Source organism: Pipistrellus kuhlii, unplaced genomic scaffold (assembly GCF_014108245.1).
Source record: "Pipistrellus kuhlii isolate mPipKuh1 unplaced genomic scaffold, mPipKuh1.p scaffold_m20_p_31, whole genome shotgun sequence".
Lineage (NCBI taxonomy): Eukaryota > Metazoa > Chordata > Mammalia > Chiroptera > Vespertilionidae > Pipistrellus > Pipistrellus kuhlii.
In genome coordinates this window covers 925478-945920 of record NW_023425531.1, presented here as the reverse complement: position 1 = coordinate 945920, position 20443 = coordinate 925478, and the positions used below count along the sequence as shown (strand labels likewise).

General features: G+C 37.8%; 1 protein-coding gene across 1 annotated transcript in view; it reads right to left on the bottom strand.

Moving 5' to 3' along the window:
* The window catches only part of LOC118731566 (phospholipid-transporting ATPase ABCA3), a 246857-nt gene that overhangs the window by 75848 nt on the left and 150566 nt on the right, over window positions 1–20443 (bottom strand). Inside the window, exons 19-22 of the mRNA XM_045589342.1 lie at window positions 19698–20001; window positions 15725–15974; window positions 15362–15566; window positions 6233–6449 (exon numbers count right to left, since the gene is read on the bottom strand). Coding sequence (XP_045445298.1) covers window positions 6233–6449; window positions 15362–15566; window positions 15725–15974; window positions 19698–20001 — 976 coding nt within the window. The remainder of the gene's footprint in view (window positions 1–6232; window positions 6450–15361; window positions 15567–15724; window positions 15975–19697; window positions 20002–20443) is intronic.

Here is a 20443-nt window from a genome sequence, read left to right as displayed (position 1 = left end):
AGAGTATTTTTTTTTCTGATACCAGTATTTTGTGGGCACTTGTTTAATATATCTTTTTGCAGTCTTTTATTTTCTGTGTCTTTATTTATTAACAGCATCTCCTATAAAGAGAATAAAGCTAAAATTGATCCAAAACAGCAGTCTTTGTCATTTATTTGATAAGACTTTTATCTTGTTATTTATTTTTACTACTGATATATTTGGACTAATTACTATCATCATATTTCTTTGCTATTTATTATTTTTATTTCATTTTTATTTCTATCCTCTTGCTTTTTGGATGTGATTGAATTTATTTTCTCCTTTCTTCTTCACTGTGTTTTGGAAATTATACTTTAAAAATATTCCTTTAGTGTTTACACTGAATATTCAAACATGCCTATGTAACTTTTCTCTCTGGCTCCTTCAAATATCTTTTTAGCATTGCTGTTCTGAAGTTTTATGGTGATATGTATAGGCTAGTAATTTTTAAAAATGATTTAATGGGCTTTCTGAAACTTAGGATGCCTGACTTTTAATAATTCTGGAAATTCTCAGCCACTATCTTTCTAACACTACTTCCTCTTCCACTAATTCTTTATATACCAATATATGAGATCTCCTCACTCTATCCTCCATGGTTTTTCACATTTCTTTAACATTTTCCATCTTGTTATCTCATATGTCCTTTGCATCCATCTTTTTAAGTGTTATTTATTTATTTTTAATTGTATTTTATAAAAATTTTGTGTATACCAGTGACCAGACATCACATAATTTAATACATGATTATCCCAATAAATCCTATACCTATCCATCACCATGACTAGTTATTAGAATATTATTGACTATATTCCCTATGCTGTACTTTATATCCTTATAACTATTCTTTAACAATCAATTTGTACTTTGTAATCTCTTTGCCATTTTTGCTCGCTCCCATTTGGCAACAACAACAAAAAAAATTATCTGTATCTATGAGTCTGTTTCTGTTCTGCTTGTTGATTCCATTGTTGATAGATATGTATTTATTGCCATTTTATTGTTTCTGATCTTCGTTTCTTCTTAAATAAGACCCTTTGCACTTCATGTAATACTGGTTTGGTGGTGATGAACTCTTTTAGCTTTTTCTTGTCTGGAAAGTTCTTTATCTGACCTTCAATTCTGAATGACAGCTTTTCTGGGTAGAGTAATCTTGCTTATAGGTCCTTGGTATTCTTCACCTTGAATATTTCTTGCCAATCCCTTCTGGCCTACAAAGTTTCTTTTGAGAAATCAGCTGATAGTCATATGGATGCTTCCTTATAGATACCTGACTGCTTTTCTCTTGCTGCTTTTAAGATTCTCTCTCTCTCTCTCTCTCTCTCTCTCTCTCTCTCTCTCTCTCTCTCTCTCTTTCTCTTTCTCTCTTTCTCTTTTTTAATTTTTATTTAACTTTTGGCATTTTAATTGTGCTATATCTCAATGTGTCTCTCTTTGGGTTAACTTTGTTTGGGACTTTCTGTGCTTCCTGGATTACTATGTCTGATTCCTTCACCAAGTTACAGAAATCTTCTGTCATTATTTCAAATATGTTTTCAATTTCTTGCTTTCACTCTTTTCCTTTTGGCACCCCATGATACATATGTTGGTATGATTGAAGTTGTCCCATAGATTCCTTACGCTATCCTCTTTTTTTTTTTTTTTTTTCCTTTTTGCTGTTCCGAATGAGTGTTTTTGCTTCCTTATATTCCACATTACTGACTGATTCTTAGCTTCATCTACTCTACTGTTGAATCCCTGTAAATTATTTTTTATTTCAGCTGGTGTGGCCTTAATTTCTAACTGGTTCTTTTTTATGTTGGTGGGGTCCTCACAAAGTTCCTCGAGCATCCATATAACCAGTGTTTTGAACTTTGCATCTAGTAGTTTGCTGGTCTCCATTTTATTTAGTTCTTTTTCTGGACTTTTGTTCTCTTGTTTCATTTGGGACATGTTTCTTTGTCTCCTCATTTCAACAGCTCCCCACCCCCTTGTGTTTCTTTCTATGTATTAGATAAAGGTGATATATCTCACAGGCTTAGTAACATGGCCTAATGTAGTAGGTGTCCTGTAGGGCCCAGTGGAATGTACACCCTCTTATTGTAGTTGAGTCTTGATTGCTGTTGGTATTTCAATAGTAGGGATTTACCCAGGTTGATCAGCTGCAAGACTGACTATGACTCTTTTATATTCATCCGTAACCACCAATTCTCTTTTCACCTGTTTCAATTATGTTTAATATTCTGATATTTCTGTCTATTAAGTACTTATTTAAATTATTATTTTTTTCATTTTTCAAGATTCTATTTGGATCTTTTTCAAATCTATTTGTTCTTTCTCTCTCCATATATATATATATATATATATATATATATATATATATAATGCTCATACATGTGTATCTATAGTATACACATATGTGCAATATATGTATATAATATGTTCTATATGTTCATAGTCCTGACACTCTGTTACTAGTTAAATATTTTAAAAATACATATTTTATATTCTATTCTAAAAATCCTCAAATCTTAAATGCTGCCAGCTGATCCTTATTCTACAGTTTGTGTTTTCTGGTAGCATTTGCTCTTAGGTCCTTCTTTTTTGTTTTTTCCTTTGTAATTTTAAGCGGATCTCTGTTTCTCTAGATAATTTACTGTGGGAATACTTTGAAGTCTGGAAATTGTGTACACCTTTGCCACTCACCTGTGAACACAATCAATTGAGGTTATTTTAAATAAATGATCAGGTTATGTTTTTGGCTTACATAGGTACTATGATTTCAAGAAACAAACCAGTATGTGGACTTGCCTGTGGTTACAAATTAAAAGGGAAATTACTATTCTTTATTCCAATACCAAATTCAAATTTTATAAATTTTCTTTCTAAATTTCCTTTCTGTGTCCTATCGTGGCATTAGTTAAGTTTTGTTAAACCTTATAATGAAGGCCTCTAACTTCCAATTTTAGATAGGAAGCGACTAAAACCTTAGTTGCATGTGCTTTATGCTTCCTATTCTGACCTCAGTGTTACTCACTACCTGAGCAAATGTAAAGTTAAGAAAACCAGATTCTGTTAATAAGCACATGTCAGAGATACCTTTAATATTTGCTTGCCTTCAAGGACACGTAAAAACTTTCTGAAACAGTAAATTCTTCTTATTACTAGAGGCCCGGTGAATGAAATTTGTATACTCGGCATGTGGGGGCAGGGGGGAGCCCTCAGCTTGGCCTGCACCCTCTCGCAGTCCAGGAGCCCTCAGGGGATGTCTGACTGCTGGCTTAGGCCTGCTCCAGTTGGACATCCTTAGCACTGCTGTGGAGGCGGGAGAGGTTCCCACCACCACTGCTGTACTCACCAGCCACAAACCCAGCTTTTGGCTGAGTGGCGTTCCCCTGTGGAAGTTTACTGACCACCAGGTGGCAGCTCCTGCATTGAGCATCTGCCTCCTGGTGGTCAGTACATGTCATAGCGATAAGTCATTCTGCCATTCGGTTGATTTGCATATTAGCTTTTTATTAAATAGTACTAGAGGCCCGGTGCACAAACTTTGCACTCAACCCAGCCTGCACCCTCTCCAATCTGAGACCCGAGGGATGTCCGACTGCCGGTTTAGGCCCAATCCCACCTGGATCAGGTCTAAATAGGCAGTTGGACATCCCTCTCACAATTCAGGACTACTGGCTTCCAACTGCTAGCCTGCCTGCCTTCCTGATTGAGTCTAACCGCTTCTGCTTGCCAGCCTGATCACCCCCTAACCACTCCCATGCCAGCCTGAATGATGTCTAACTGCTTACCTGCCAGCCTGTTTGCTCCCAACTTCCCTCCTCTTCCAACCTGGTCACCCCTAACTGCCCTCCCCTGCTGGCTTTTTTTCAGTTGCAGAGCTACCTCATATCAATAATAGATATTTAGACATAGTCCCACCTCCTTGCTGTCAGGTGAATGAGAGTTCTGGCTGTCAGGTGGCAGGGAGCTGTCTGACCAATGATCAATTCTCTAAGGGTGGGACTTCCTCCTCCCTGCTGTCAGATGGCTGTCAGACCTCTGAGAGCTGTCTGACAAATGGCTGATTCTGTGGGAATGGGACTTCCTCCTCCCTGCTGTCAGAGTCTGGGCCAGCACAAACTGGAACACAGCATCAAGTCCCCTTGTGCCAGAAGACCCAGAGTCAACTCCCCGCTCACTTGTGTGTCCCAGTCTCATGGATGGGCTGACAGGCCCAGACGTGCCAGAGGCTGGGAGCAGAGAGGCTGGATCTGCCACTGGAGTAAGCGGATCCTGCCTGTCCACCTGGTCCCCAGGGCCCCTGGCCAGGCCTATAGGCCCAAGAAATCCAGCCTCACTGCTCAGCCCCAGACACTCCAGAGGTCACAGAGCAGCCAGGCTTGATCCACTACTGGAGTGGGCACATGCCACATGACCCCTGGCTGGACACCCCAGGTGCCTCCCAGCCAGACTGTGGGACTCTGGAGGGGCTGGACTTGGGAACTCTGGTGGGGCTGAGAGCACTGGGCGCCGCCATCTTGTGGCTATGGGCACTGTCATTTTTGTAGCGGAGTGATGTCTAATTTGCATATTACTCTTTTATTAGATAGGATGTTTATTGGGGTGACATTAGTTCAGCAACCAAACAGGTTTCAAGTGTACAGCTCAACAAAAGATCATCTGCACACCACCTCATGCACCTATTGCTCAAAGGATAATCTTTCTGTCCCCATTTCTTTCCCCTTTCCCCCCCCCCCCCCCACCCTTTTCCTCTGGCTAACACCACATGTTGTCTGTGCCTATGTGTTTATATATATAAACTCACAAACTCAAATGCTTTAAGGGGAGTCTTCCCCACTTAGCACAATATTTCTCTTAAAAGAGCTGTGCAGCATATACAGATATCGCTTTCCATAATTTGGGATTGCTTTGAGAATTAGTGCTAAGGCATATCTCTTAACATTTTTTGTCTGCTATCCAGAGGTTTAAGTTTTATTCATGTGAAATACTTTTTTGTGACAGGGAATGAGGCGGGAAGCCTGTGCTCTGCGATAACAGGGAGAAATGAAGTGGTCAAGTGCTCAAGCCAGTTCAAACTCTTGTTGGAGAAGGAAGGATGGGGGAAATATAAATGTAAGAATACTGCAGAAGCCAGGTTTATGTGCGGTAAGGAAAGAGAATGCTTGGTTGTAAGGATGTCAGGTGCATTCAGTTTTTCTTCTTTCTGGAAAATCATATTTGGCTACTGAGCGTCTTTAAGTTAGGGAAGAATAGCTGCACCATACAACCTTTCCTCTATGAAACTATTGGCCTCTCTCAAGAATTCAGGATTCCTCTCCACTCCTCCCTCTCATCACCACACTATAAAGTGCCCCAACATTGCCAAAAACAGTTTGGCTCAATGGATAGAGTGTCAGCCTGCGGACTGAAAGGTCCCGGGCTCAATTCCGGTCAAGGGCAAGTACCTTGGTTGTGGGCACATCCCCAGTAGGAGGGTGTGCAAGAGGCAGCTGATCGATGATTCTCTCTCATTGATGTTTCTAGCTCTCTCTCTTCCTCTCTGTAAAAAATCAATAAAATATATTTAAAATAAAATAAAATAAAATAAAATAGAAAATAAATAAAGTGCCCCAACATAAAGGATAACACTTTAAAAAATAATGAGGGTCTACTGTCAAATGTGTTTTTGATATGATTTATTGTAACTTGCTGAGGGCCTATCCTTTTAAGAAGAAAGCTGCTCTTTTGTTTTTATTTACTCTCGTTTTCTGCTTCTGACAAATGAGTTTCAGAAACAAATGCTCCTAAAATGTCCAAAATCTTGTGCAAAACAGGTTCCTTAAGTCACGTACTAGTGTTACTGGATGTGAGGGGAAGGAGGAGGAATCTTGTCAAAGAACCATATATCGGGTTCAGTCCCATCATTTCAACAGGAAGACCCCATTCCAGCAAACCTGGAGTGGGTTCACAGGCTCTTAGAGTAAGTTTTTATTTATTTCAGAGAGGATGGGAGAGGGAGGGAAACATCAATGATGAGAGAGAATTGTTGATTGGCTGCCTCCTGCATGGGACTATTGGGATTTGAGACTATAATCTGAGCATGTGCCCTGGGACCATGACCTCAGCTCAACCCTTGAGTCACACTGGCCAGGCTCAAAGTAATTTTTATTGACTTACATCAAGTTCAGGATATTACCAACCCTGGGACATAATTGTTTCTTCATGTCCTTTTATTTACACTTACCAGACTGTAATGTGGAATCAATGAACATACTCAAAACGCCTGAAAACAAGACTATCAACAAAAGCCCGTTTTGGGCAGAAGAACTTTTAGAAAACAGGAAGCTCAGCAGATATATTAAGGGGATGGCACTCCAGCCAAACAGCATGAAGATCAGCATTGTGTCCAGGAAGCGGTAGTCTATGAGATACACGTTCAATTTGCATAACTTGAACACATACTGGAACACACAATAGACAGTGATAAAGGCAAGTGAGACCTAAGTGCAAAAATAATTGAAGCTAGAACACTTACAGAAGGAAATAGCAAGACCTGTCCTTATTTAGCACAGAATACTCATTAATTTAGCACTGAATAATTATTTTGCAAAAGAAAAAAAATTATAATAATAATAGCCCTACTTGCTTCTTCTTTTCCAACGGCAGTCCAGAGACAGATGCACTGTAATTTCCTTTATTATTATTAATTTTCACTTGGGAAAGTTTTTTAAATTCATAAAAAGAATCAGTATTTTCCCCAAAAATAATCCTAATTCTCAACTTTCCCAGAAAGTAGAATATTTATCTAAAGAGAAACTATTTCTTTAAATATTTTTCCTCTTCATTACATGCCTTAACCTATCATGCCATCCACCTTTAAACTGTCTCCTGGTTCTATTCTACTCCCATACTCCATCACATGCACTTTTGCAACTCTGGGACTTCTTTCTACATTTCTTTTTCAAATTGGTACTTTTCCCTTTACAGCATCATTCTCAGCAACCAGTGAGATAAGCAAGGTTGTGTCATTATTCTCACTTCACAGACCATTTCAGCGGTTTGCGGGAGGCGGCAGACTCCAAAGCAGCTGGGGTTCTTGTTTCCAAATTCCGCGCTCTTTAAAAGTTGCCTCACTGGCACTCCAAATGCCCACTCCCATGTTTTCTCATATGTTCCTGTGATTACACTTTTTGCTTTTTATTTTGTCTTTCACTCCCCACCCCATAATTCATTGTACAGAGTAATTACATGTAGCAACAATTGGCTTTTCTTAGTATCCATGCCCGTGTGTTTTTTTAATTAAATGTATTGGGGTGACTTGGGTTAACATTATATGGATATCATGTATCACATGTTTATGACACATGATCTGTATATTACATGGTGTGCCCATCACTGTGTATTTGATACCCGTTGCCCTCTAATTCGAAAGAACCTCCCTCAGGTAACCACCATTGTATTGTCTGTGCCTATGAGTTTCAACTTTATACCCACATCTGAGTGAGATCATATGGTTCTTAGCTTTCTCTGACCTATTTTGCTTAGCATATTTTCAAGACCCATCCATTTTGTTGCAAACGGAAGTATTTCATCTTTTCTTATCGCTGAGTAGTATCCCATAAATATCCACAAGAAAAAACTGAGATCATTTATTAAAAAAGATATATGTACCCCTATATTCACTGCAGCCTTATTCGTCGTGGCCAAGGCATGGAAACAACTGGAGTGTTCTTCCATAGATGATTGGATAAAGAAGATATGGCATTGCTGGGTTATACAGTGACCACATTCTTAATTTTTGAGGAGCCTCCATACTGGTTTCCATAGTGGCTGTGCCAGTTTACATTTCTACAGGCAGTAAAGGAAGGTTCCTTTTTCTACAAAACCTCTCCAACACTTATTACTTGTCTTGCTTATAATAGCCACTCTAACACGTGTGGGTGGCATTTCATTGTAGTTTTGATTTGCATTTATCTAATAGCTAGTGAAGTTGAGCATCTTTGCATATATTTGTTGGCCATTTATATGTTTTTTTGGGAGAAGTGTCTGTTCAGGTTCTCTGCACATTTCTTAATTGGGTTATTTGTTTGGTGTTGAGTTGTATGAGCTCTTTATATGTTTTGGATATTAACCCCTTGTCAGAGCTGTTGTTTCCAAATATCTTCCTCTATCTTGCTGGTTGTCTTTTGTTTGGTTGGCAGTTTCTTTGCTGTGCAGAAGCTTCTGGTTTGATATAGTCCCATCCATTCTTTTTGCCTTTACTTCCCTTGATTTGGGGTCAAATTCGTAAAATTTTCTCTAAGACCAAGGCTCATACATTTAGTACCTATCTTTTCTTCCATATAATTTATTGTTTCAGATCGTATATTTAGGTCTTTTATTCATCTGAGTAAATTTTCTAACTTTTTTTAAAATGTGATTTTATTGATTTTTTTAGATAGACATAAAGGGAGGGGAAAGGAAGATAGAAACATCCATGATGAGAAAGAATCATCAATCTGCCACCTCGTGCACACCCCCTATTGAGTCTTGAGCCCACAACCTGGGCATGTGCCCCGGCCAGGGAACCTTTTGGTATGTGGGATGATGTTCAATCCACTGAGCCACACGGGCTAGGACATTAGAATAAATTTTTGTACATGGAGACAAACTATATTCTACTTTCATTCTTTTGCATGTATCTTTACAATTCTCCCAGCACCATTTATTGAAGAGGCTTTCCTTACTCCATTGTATGTTTTGGCTCCTTATAAAAAATTATTTGCCGATATACATATGGTTTTATTTCTGCACTCCCAAATCTGTTACATTACTTTGTGTATCTGTTTTTCTGCCAATACCATGCTATTTGATTATCATTGTCCTTTAGTATAATTTGAAGTCAGGTAGTTGTGATACCTCCAGCTTCATCTTTTTTCTCAGGATTGCTTTGGCTACTTGGGTTGTTTTGTGATTCCTTACAAATCTGATTATGTTTTCGTTCTATTTCTTTTAAAACTGGAATTGGGATTTTCATGGGGATTGCATTAAATCTATATGTAGATTTAACTATGTTGATTTTTCCAATCCATGAACATGGAATATCTTCTCATTTAATTCTATCTCTTTCAACCTTTTAAAAAATTTTAAATAGATTTTTCTTTATTTCAGAGAGGAAGGGAGTAGGAGAGAGAGAGATAGAAACATGAATGATGACAGAGAATCACTGATTGGCTGCCTCCTGCATGACCTCTACTGGTGATCGAGACCACAACCTGGGGCAAGTGCCTTGACCAGGAATTGACCCATGACCTACTGGTTCATAGGCCAATTCTCAACACTGATCAGGCTTTTCTGCAATCTCTTTTAATGATGCTTTGTAGGAGATGAGAAGATGGCAGCTGGCAGGACAGCAGTGAGGGAGAGGTTGTGAATGAGGGAGTGAAAGGGGCGTGTGTGGACATGTGTGGTGTGTGTTGGGGGAGACAGATATCTCAAGTCTCAGGGGATGGCAGACCAGGCTCTCATGGACGGGGAGCCCCTGCCACTGCTGTGGGCACTCCCTGGGATATGGGCCTCGGGCATGGAGCCCATGCCATTTTGAAGGGGAGAATGGCCTCCACTAGGAACCCAGCCTCACCACCACCCAGATTGCCTTGGACACCACAGCCACCCTAGCCAAGTTCATGCTGCCTCAGTGCATACCTGCAGACCCCAGGACGTCTACCTCCTGGCTCATGGCTCCTGACCACCACAGTTGCCCCATCCCAGCAAGGCCCACGACTTCCCCTCCCAGGCTGGATTCTGAACACTGTAAGCAGGCTGCTCCAGCAACAGATACCAAGAATACTGCTTTCTGGGCCACTGGATCCTGGGCCTATCGATGAGTTGCTGAGTGTGCATCTCTGCAGGCAAGGGTACACGGCTTCAGCTGTAGAACCTGCCACTACCACTTCCCAGGCCTCTGGACTTTGGGCCCCTCATGAGTTGCTGAGTGTGTGCCTCTTCAGCTGAGGATACAAGGCTCCAGCAGCAGACCCCATGACTTGCCCCTCCCGTGCTGCCTCTCTGGTCAAGGTTGTGCTGTTTCCGCTACAGACTCCAAGATTCCCGCATTCCCAGCTGCTGGCTCCTGTCCCCTCTCCCCTTTTACCCTCCTTCCCCCTGTGATTCGCAAAGTGAGATAACTCTGGCCAGAGTCCCCGTTGTAGCATCCATAGACTACAGGACACATTCCTCCCACCATCACAGGCTCTGGGACCCTCACAGTGATTTGCAGAGTAACATTACCCCAGCAAGAGTCACACCACACTGGCCAGAATCACACTACCGCAGGCCCAGAGACCCCCTTCCTCCCAGGCCATGGACTCTGGGATCTTACAGTGAGTGCAGGCCAGTGAGACCTCAAGCGCCCCTTTCCACAAGAGCACAAGAGCCAGAACACAAGCACACCACAACTTGCACCATTGTCAGACAACCCGAGATGAGATTTATTTTTCCCCACTTCATTTAAATTCTTTGTTGTTTAAAGTAAGTGCCCCTTTTCCCCCATTGACTTCTCTCCAACCACTCTCGCTCCCCAGCACATGCCCTCACCCCCTACTGTCTGTGTCCACTGGTTATGCACCCATACAAGTCCTTTGGTTGATCACTTACTTCCCTCCCCTACCTTCCCTCTTAGGTTGGATGGTCTGTTACATGCTTCTATGACTGGTTATATTTTTGTTCATCAGTTTACCTTGTTCATTATATTCCACAAATTAGTGAGATCATGTGATAATTATCTTCCTCCAATTGGCTTATTTCGCTTAGGATAATGCTCTCCAGATCTATCCACGTTGTTGTGAATGGTAAGAGTTCCTTCTCATAATATTCCATTGTGTAGATATACCACTGGTTTTCAATCTACTCATCTCGATCCTTTCAAAGAATCAGCACTTGGTTTTATTGATTTTTTTGTATAGTTTTTTTTTTGTCTTTTTTTTTTTGTTTGTTTCTATGTCATTTATTTCCACTCAGATCTTTATTATTTCCTTCCTTCTGCTCACTCTAGGATTTTCTTGTTGCTCTCTTTCAAATTCTTTAAGTTGTAGAGTTAGATAATTTATTATCCGTTTTCCTTGGTCTTTTTTCGGGTTGGGTGGGGGAGGGGGAGGGTTGAGGTAAGCCTATAATGCTATGAACTTCCCTTAGGACTGCTTTCACTGTGTCTCATAGATTTTTGGATTGTTGTGTTTTCCTTGTCATTTATTTGCAGAAATATTTTTATTTCTTCTTTGATCTCTTTGGTAACCCAATCATTATTTAATAACATGATATTTAGCCTCCAAGTGTTTGAATTTTATTGTTTTTATTGTAGTTTATTTATAATATTATGATATTGGGATCTGAGAAGATGCTTGATATGATTTCAAAGTTCTTGAATTTGAAGAGACTTTGCCTATGTCCTAATATGTGGTCTATCTTTAAAAATGTCCCATGTGCACTTGAGAAGAATGTATATTTTGTAGCTTTTGGAGTAAAATATTCTGAAGATATCAATTAGTTCCATCTGATCTAGTGAGTTATTTAGGATTGATGTTTCTTTGCTGATTTTTTATTTAGAGGATTTATCCAGTGATGTCAATAGGGTATTAAAAAGTCCCATAACATGATTATACTGCTGTTGATCTCTCCCATGATATCTGCCAGAAGTATTTTTTATGTATTTGGGAGTATTTACTAACCTTTCAGCTTCCCTAGGTCTTTTGATTGGAGCATTTAATCCATTTATGTTTAAGGTTATTATTGATAGGTACTTGTTTGTCACCATTTTTATTCTTTATGCCTCTTTTCCTTCTTCCAATTCTATTTCTTTTTAAAGTAGTCCCTTTAGTATTTCTTGCATTGCTGGCTTGGTGGTAATAAACTCAGTCCCTTTTTGTCTGTGAAGCTCCTGATTCCACCTTCAATTTTGATAGCCTTGCTGGGTATAGTATTCTTGGATTCAGTCCCTTGCCTTGCATCACTTCATATATTTCATCCCATTCCCTTCTGGCGTGATGTGTATCTGTTGAGAAATCAGTTGATAGTCTAATCAAAGATCCCTTGTAGGTAATTTTCTGTTTCTCTCTGGCAGCCTTTAAAATTCTTACTTTGTCATTGATGTTTAACAATTTAATTATGATATGTCTTGGTGTTGGTCTTTTTGAGCTCATCTTGTTTGGGACTCTGTGTGCTTCTTAGCCTTGTGTGGTTTTTCATTTCTTCCCAACAGCAGGGAAATTTTCTGTCATTATTTCTTCAAACAGGTTTCCTATTCCTTGCTCCACTTCTTCCCTTTCTCGAACCCCTATTATGTGGATTTGTTGTTGTTGTTTTGTTTTGTTTTGTTTTGTATTGTTCCAAAGCTCCATTAGTTCTCCTCCTGCTTTTTAATTTTTCTTTCTAGTTGCTGCAGTGCTTGGATGGTTTATACTACCTTGTCTTTTTGTATATTTAAATTTTCTCTTCATAAAAAGGACATCAATCAGATTGAATTGGGACCCACTATAACTGCTTCATTTTAACTTGAATTTTAAATGCAAACAATAACTATTTGAAAGCCTCATCTTTAAATATAGTTATATTTTTAAAGAACTGGTATTTAGAACTTAAACATATAAATTTTGGGGGATATAATTTAGCTAATAAAATTATTATGGCCCTGGCTTGGTGGCTCAGTCAGATTAAGTGCCATCCTATACACCAAATGACTATGGGTTTGATTTCTGGTCAGGGAACATACTTAGGCTGCGGGTTTAATATGATCAGGGTGCATATGACAGGTAATTCCTTGATGTTTCTGTTTCACTTCTCTCTCTCTCTCTCTCTCTCTCTCTCTCTCCCTCTCTCTCTCTCTCTCTCTCCTCTCTCTCTCTCTCTCTCTCTCTCTCCTCCACCTTCCCTCCCTAGCTCTCTATCTCTTCCTTTCTCTCTCTCTAAAACCAATAAGCATATCATTAGGTGAGGATAAAAATCGTTTATGAGTTCCAAAGATTTTCTTTCACATGCCTCTTAATTAAAATTTATACTGTATTTTCCGGTGTATAAGATGACGCCCTAATTTTACAGTTAAAACATAGGTTTAGGCCTATATTCGCTGCATAAGACTATCCCCCACTTCTGAGGCAACACCAGTTCTTTTTTTAATTAAATTTTTAATGATTGACATTTTTCAAACATAGCGTAATATACCGTACATTGATACAATAAATGGAAGCTCTCTTCACAAACGGCAATGCCATGAACTTGACCGAGAAACAAGAAATCCAAAAGAGAACATTAACAATGATGGCATCATCTGGAAAGAAAATTACATGAAGAACTTGCAGAAAACGCTTGTTTGTGACTGACTGTGATGATAAGAGGTTTTTCTAGGCAGAGGAGCATTGTGAGCTTAAAATCTTTCAAAATCCTCATCATGTTCTTATTCTGACATCATAAGTTCATCAATGACCTCTTGTGGTACATTTGTAAGACAGTTATCATATGGATCAAATTCCAAATCAGATGGTGTGGCTTCAGCTTCGGCTTCCCCTTCATCTTGCCACAAGGAGTCATCCTCCATACCGTCCAAAGAATTTGATATGCCACACTTCTTGAAAGACCTGATTACTGTTTCTTCAGTAATATCATTTCAGGCTTTTATGACAAAGATACACAAAACATCCAATTGTGGCGCACGCATGTTTCCTCCTTTTGTGAATAACTTTTCGCCACTAACCATCCACTCATTCCACTGTTCTCTAATGCGATCTTTAAATGGCTTGTTTAGGCACACATCCAGTGGCTGTACCAATGATGTCAATCCTCCAGGAATAACTGCCACATCTGTGTTTTTTCTTGCCAGCCTGTTCTTTGTGCTGGTAGTTAAATGAGCCCTGAACATATCCCACACCAGTAGGCTACGTTCTTGACGAAGTCCACCTGGTTGCCTACTCCATACATTATCAAGCCATAGTTTTACCCCTTCTTCATCCATCCATCCTTTTTCATTCACATGTACAAAAACTCCAACAGGGAACTTGATTTTCAGCATTGTTTTTCTTTTAAAAATAATCATTGGTCTTAGTTTGGCACCATCAGCTATACATGTGAGTACCACTGTAAAACTGGACTTCTCATGTCCTGTTGTTTTAGTTAACACTGTTTTTTCACCTGTTGGATTAACAGTTTTATTTCCAACCATATCGAAATTCATAGAAGTTTCATCCATATTTCCGATCTGACTTAATGCATAGCCATGTTTCTTGCACTGTTGTATTACATATTGATGGAAAAGACTTACTTTGCCGTCAAGATCTGAGGTAATTTTTGTGCAATTTTGGTCTTTTGCCTCAGTACCAGATTGTGCCTTTCCAAGAACCTAGTACTCCAGGACACAGTGACCTTAAATCCTTTGCTGTTATCTGGGTTAGATTTGGCCCACTGAAGTGCAAACATATGTATTTTGTTTCGTGTCACTACATAACCATTTTGACGATGCTCAAGAACCATGTCTGCTACATGCTTTTCGAGTTCTGGCCAATAAGGGGTGCCTCTTCTTAATGCACACTTACTCCTTGGCATACTCTTTAATGCATCTTCGTTTGCTTTCCAGTCTCGGACCATCTTTTCTGTTACTCCATATTGTCTTGCCACAGCACAGTTATTGTGTTCCTTGGCAAAGTTTATAACTTTCAGTTTGAAACTGGCTATAAATTTCCTTCTTCTTGCTGGAGCCACGATGAGTTCTTTTCTACAAGCCATTTGTTGTACACCCACTAATCTTTTAGGCCGGGGTTATACAGTGCTGTAGCTTCAGCTACACACAGAATGTTCTATGACGGTACCTTTTAACTCACTGTATGTGTCCTGATACAGCAGCTTTGGCTACACAGAATGTTCCTGTGCTGCAACTGTATGTACCACGGTGAGCCAATCACAACAAGCAAAGGTTCAAAGGTTATAATAGACAGCCTCTCTGACTCTGGCCAATCTGAGCAGGCTTTTTACTAGAACACAGTGTAGCTTCGGGTACAGAACATGTATAATTTGCATTCATAAAAAGCCTGCTTGGATTGGCTGAGTTAGAGAGGCGGTCCGAGCAGCTTGCAGTGATTGGTGCAGGGTGCAGTTGGAAAATTCGTTTAGTGGCATATAGAGATGTTTTTTGGGATATACTCGGCTTATAAAACGACCCCCGATTTTCGGTTGACCTTTTTTCATTTCAAAGGTCATCTTATACACCGGAAAATATGGTACACATTTCAATATGTTTTCTAAGATAATGAGCAGAGTTAGGTTTATGATATAATTGGAGAGTAGCAAATTTCCACAGAGTACAGAAAATAAAGAAACTCTCAAAAAAAAAAAATCTTTATTTAACACTCACCAGCAGTAGGCAGCAGGCAATGAAGAAGATGATGAGATCCAACAGTAGAGTAGAAAGCCAGTATACAAGGACATGGACACCACTCAGAAATTGGATGTGCTTTGCCTTAGTGATTCTCTCAGTCACTGTCAGGATACAAAAGCCACTGAGCAAAAATGCCATCCCAAAATGTAAATTGTCGGCCACTTCATCTCCATCTGAAAGCCTAGAAAAGAAGGAACAAACGTAGATATATAAATAAAAAAGTCAACAGCAGAAAATATAAATTTCTATCAATTGCTATTTTTAATCATAGAGATATCATCAACATTGTATAAAAACATTTAGGTATAAAATTTTATTCTAATGAATAGAAAAACATACATTGATTTGCGTTTCTCATAAGCAGAGTTTGGCTGAGGTTTATTGATGACTGTTACGGAAGCATCGGGGCCAGAAGTTGACATGAAAAGAATATTGTCTAGCATTGCCAAGGACAGGGATGGTGAGTGGTATGCTTTATTGTTGAACAGACCAGTAAATGTTATTTTATCTTTCTCCACCTCAATGGAAAATGCAACGATGCATAAGTGAATACAATCTTCATTTTCCATCAAATATTTTAGTAGGTCACCTAGGATAAGGATGTAATACTGGTCAGTTTGTCCAAAGTGCAATATATGTTCAGGAAGAAGAGCAACTAATTTTACTTGGTTATTATCCCTTTCAGTTTTCTTAAAAGTGATTATTTCAAATATTTGCCATTCTCTTTAATCACTTAATTGTCCATAATCTAAATTCCTACTTCAATGAGAAAACACAGTTGGCCTGTATAGACTCTCTATACTTACTTATCTGTCTTAAATTTATCTATGAGTACTTTCACTTATAGATTTTATTGCTTATCTTTCAGCAAAAACTTCCTGTGAGAAAATGGATAAAAGAAATGAGAAATCACCTATTTTAAGGTATCATATATCTAGGAAAGAAATAAACATTTGGGGTCCAAGACCTTGGAAGGAATGAAAATTCATTCATTTTCTGTGCCTTTTCCTTTTAAGGCACTTTAGAGCTGTTAATGGTGGTGGTGCCTTGTGGTAAATCCTCTAGTTCTCAATAGAGTTCATGAAGAGCTATAGCTTAGGAGTAAGGCTGAGTAAAAAATAGAGTCCTTATAGCAATTTCAATACAGTATCAAATCGCTTAAATCCATGATTGGATTTAATCTGTCCTTAATCTTACTAGCCATCAGAAAGTAAACTTCCTCAGGAGAATACAACTTCATTCAGATTATTTATAGCCTTCACACACAATATCTGGTGTACAATAAGAAAATTTCTAGCTATACCAAAAAACAGAACCAAGAAAAATGCACAAATAAGAGAAGCAGATCCACAGGTAAACTAGGCGTTAGAAATAGGAAATTCACAAGAGAACTAGTGTGCATAGAATGAATAAATGTTGATGTTAGCATTGAAAAACACATATTAATTACAATTAAGGATTCAACATATAACTTATATTGGTTGGATACAAATGAAGAGTAGATAGGAAACTAGAAGATAGGTTGATTCAAAAAAAATAAGCAAATGGCACAATAAAAAAATGAAGAAGAAACATAATGGAAAATAAGAATGAAAACATTAGTTAACAATATTCTCAATGACATGGGAAATCACTATAGATATTCACATATCGATAATAAAGTAATACTATGAACAACTGTATGCACATTTAGATGAAATGTACTACTTCCTCAAAACATAAACTATTGCTTACCTCTCCCAATATAATAGATATTAATGAATAATTATTAAGGAAACTTAATTTATAAATTAAAAAATTTCCCCCAAAATGAATATCCAGATCTGGATATATGTTGTTTAATGTGATGGCAAGATTTTACTGTGACTTAAGGGGTATCAATACAACTCTGGGCATGTGGAGGATGGGCAGGCTCCAAAGCACTATCAGGTCCAGATGTTTTGACTAGAGAATTCTAAAAAATATTTGTGGAAAAATAAACACTAATTATAGATAATATGTTTCAGGAAACAGAGAAGAAGGGAACATTTCTCAATTTATTTTATAAAGCTAGTAATACCCTGAAAAACCATGCAAAAGTACAAGAATTAAAATACAGACCAGTATCTTTCATGAATATAGGTGTAAATCTCCTTTAAAAATATTAGCAAAAAATATTCAGCAATATAAAAAAAGAATAAAACACCATGACCAAGTGGGATCTACTTTAGAGATGCAGTTCTGTATTTAAAATCAATCAATGTCATTCACCGTATTAATAGGCTGAAGAATAAAAATTACATAATAATATCAACCTATGCAGAAGAAAAAAAAACTTTTGAAAAAACTCAATACTCACTCGTGATAAGAATATGGCAATATTGCTGAAGTTCCTCAACTTTATACAGAACATGTACATAATCTCTACTGCTAACATTATACTTAATGGTGAAAAACTACTTTTCCCCCGAGACTGAGAACAGGGAAATAATGTCCACTTTCATCACTCTGATTCAACATTGTGCTCGAGATTGTGTCTAGTGCAATAAAGATGAACAGAATAAAACAGGCATATAGGCCATAAATAAAGAAATAATACTATTAATTTCAGATGACATAACTGACTTTCAAGAAAAATCTCAAGGAATCAACAAAAAAACTCTAGCTTTAATAGGTGAGTTCACCAAGGTTGCAGGGTACAAGATAAGCATAAAAACCAATTGCTTTCTATACATTAGAATAAATGTATGGACACCAAAATTAAAAATACAATGTCATTTAAGTCTGTTCAAAAAAGGAAATAGTTAGCTATAAATTTAAGAAAATATGCACAGGATTCATTGATGAAAAGTATACCACATTGATTAAAGAAATTTAAAAGTTCTAATTCAATGAAGACACATTTTATGTTCATGAATTGGAAACCCATAATCATTCTTCCAAATTGATATAATTAAATTCTTATAAAAATTCCCACAAATTATTTTATATGTATGGAACAAAATCTATATGGAAAAATCAAAGGAACTAAACAATTTTGAAAAATAGGAATAAAGTAGGAGGAATAGTCTACTATATATTAAGCACACTATTGGTGAATTAACAGGGACATAGATTAAAGAGTAGAATAGAGAACCCAAAATTAGACCTACATATGCCCCACTCATTTTGGATAAAGGTACAAAAATATTAAATGGATATCATCACTCAACAAATGTTGCAGGAGCAATTGGATGGCAATAGGCACAAAATTTAACCTTGATGCACATCGTATACATTATACTAAAATTAATGTAAAATGGATTATAAACTTAAATATAAAATTGTAAGAATTTTAGAAAACTATGAACATTTTTATGAGAAAAGTCTTCATTATTTAGGGCTATGCAGAAAATCAGACTTGACACAAAATACACAACCCATAAAAGAAAAATTTAACAAATTGGACTTCATCAAAATAAAACTTTTTTCTGGAAAACTGATTATGATGATGAAAATACAGTTGACAGTATAAGAGAAAACATATAAAAATCTCTCATAACTCAATAGTAAGAGAAAACACCAATATTTTTAAAAGAAGTAAAAGAACCCTGGCCATGTGGCTCAGTGGGTGAGTGTTTTCTCATGTACTGAAAGGCCATCAGTTTCATTCCCGATTAGGGCACATATGGAGGTTGCGGGTTCAGTTCCTGGTTGGGATATGTACAATAGGCAGCCATCGTTGTTTCTCTCACATCTGCCCCCCCCCCCTCCCTCTTCCTGCCTCTTTCTCTAAAAATCAATAAAAAATATATTTTAAAAAAGCAAAAAACATGAACACATATTTCAGTTGAAAAATAAACACATGAAAAAGATGCTCACATCAGGGAAGCAAATTAAAACAACAATGAAATATTACTACATACCTACCAGAATGGCTAAAATAAAAAATAATGACACGAATGGTGGAAAAGATGCGGGAGGGAGATGGAAGAATAGCTTCCATTCTATTCTGAAAGGCCTAGAGTCATGTGATACATTACATTCTGACCAAATATTGAACAACAAAACAAAATTCATGCTTAATTTCATGGCACTTTGATACTTTTTTTACTCAAAAGCACAAGTGTCATGTAAGCAACCCACAGCTAAAATAAAAGGCCTCCACTAATAATTAACATTGTGAGGCCAGTAGCCCTAAAGAACGAATTTCTTGACTCTGAGCCACCTCTATAAAATTGGTGAAAAGAATGAAGAGGAAAAGAATGAAGAGGAAGCCACACATACAGTTAAGACTCTTCTTTGCACAACCATATCTTCATCTAAGAACAAGCTTTGTCTTGATGAGCCTTACCTTGCACTTCCTTAAGTGTGTGCTTGTCGGGCTCTAGCATACTTTTAAGATGCTTTAAAAAAATCGGAGTCAAATTAGAATTCCCAGAAATTGACAAAGGCACAATGGTTTGACCATATTGATTCAAATTCATTAGTCTAGACGTCTCATCATCATTACTACGTGTATACAAAATATTCCTTGACAAAAGGAAAAATGATGCTAGAAGTGGAAGTATCTGCAGAATAATTAGTTCCTTGTTGCGCCAATTGAATATTGCCCTTTTTATGAACATGGCCCAGAACTGCTGGTAGTAGAGGGAACACTGAAGAAAGAAGAGAGAAAGAGAAACAGAACATTATAGACCTAAACAGGTCAATCAATTGAAATTAAAGATGAACACTGGGATTTTATGGTAGACATACATAAAATTTCTAAATACTTGGGATATAATTCAAACATAGAATGATAATGCACAAGAGTATGTACAGCCTTTTGTCTGTATAAGGTAGGGGTCAACACAATTATACCCATTCATTTCTGTATCATTTATGGTTGCTTTTTGCTACAATGACAGGGCTGAGTAGTTGCAACAGAGACCATAAGGCCCACAAAGCCTTATATATTTATCATCTCACATAAAGTTTTCTAACTTCTGCTATAAGGATTAAATAAGATATTTATGTTCTGGATTTTGATATAGCATACTTAAACGGCTCAATAAAATGATTTTCCTCAGTCTTCTTATAGTCAGGAAAACCAAAGTG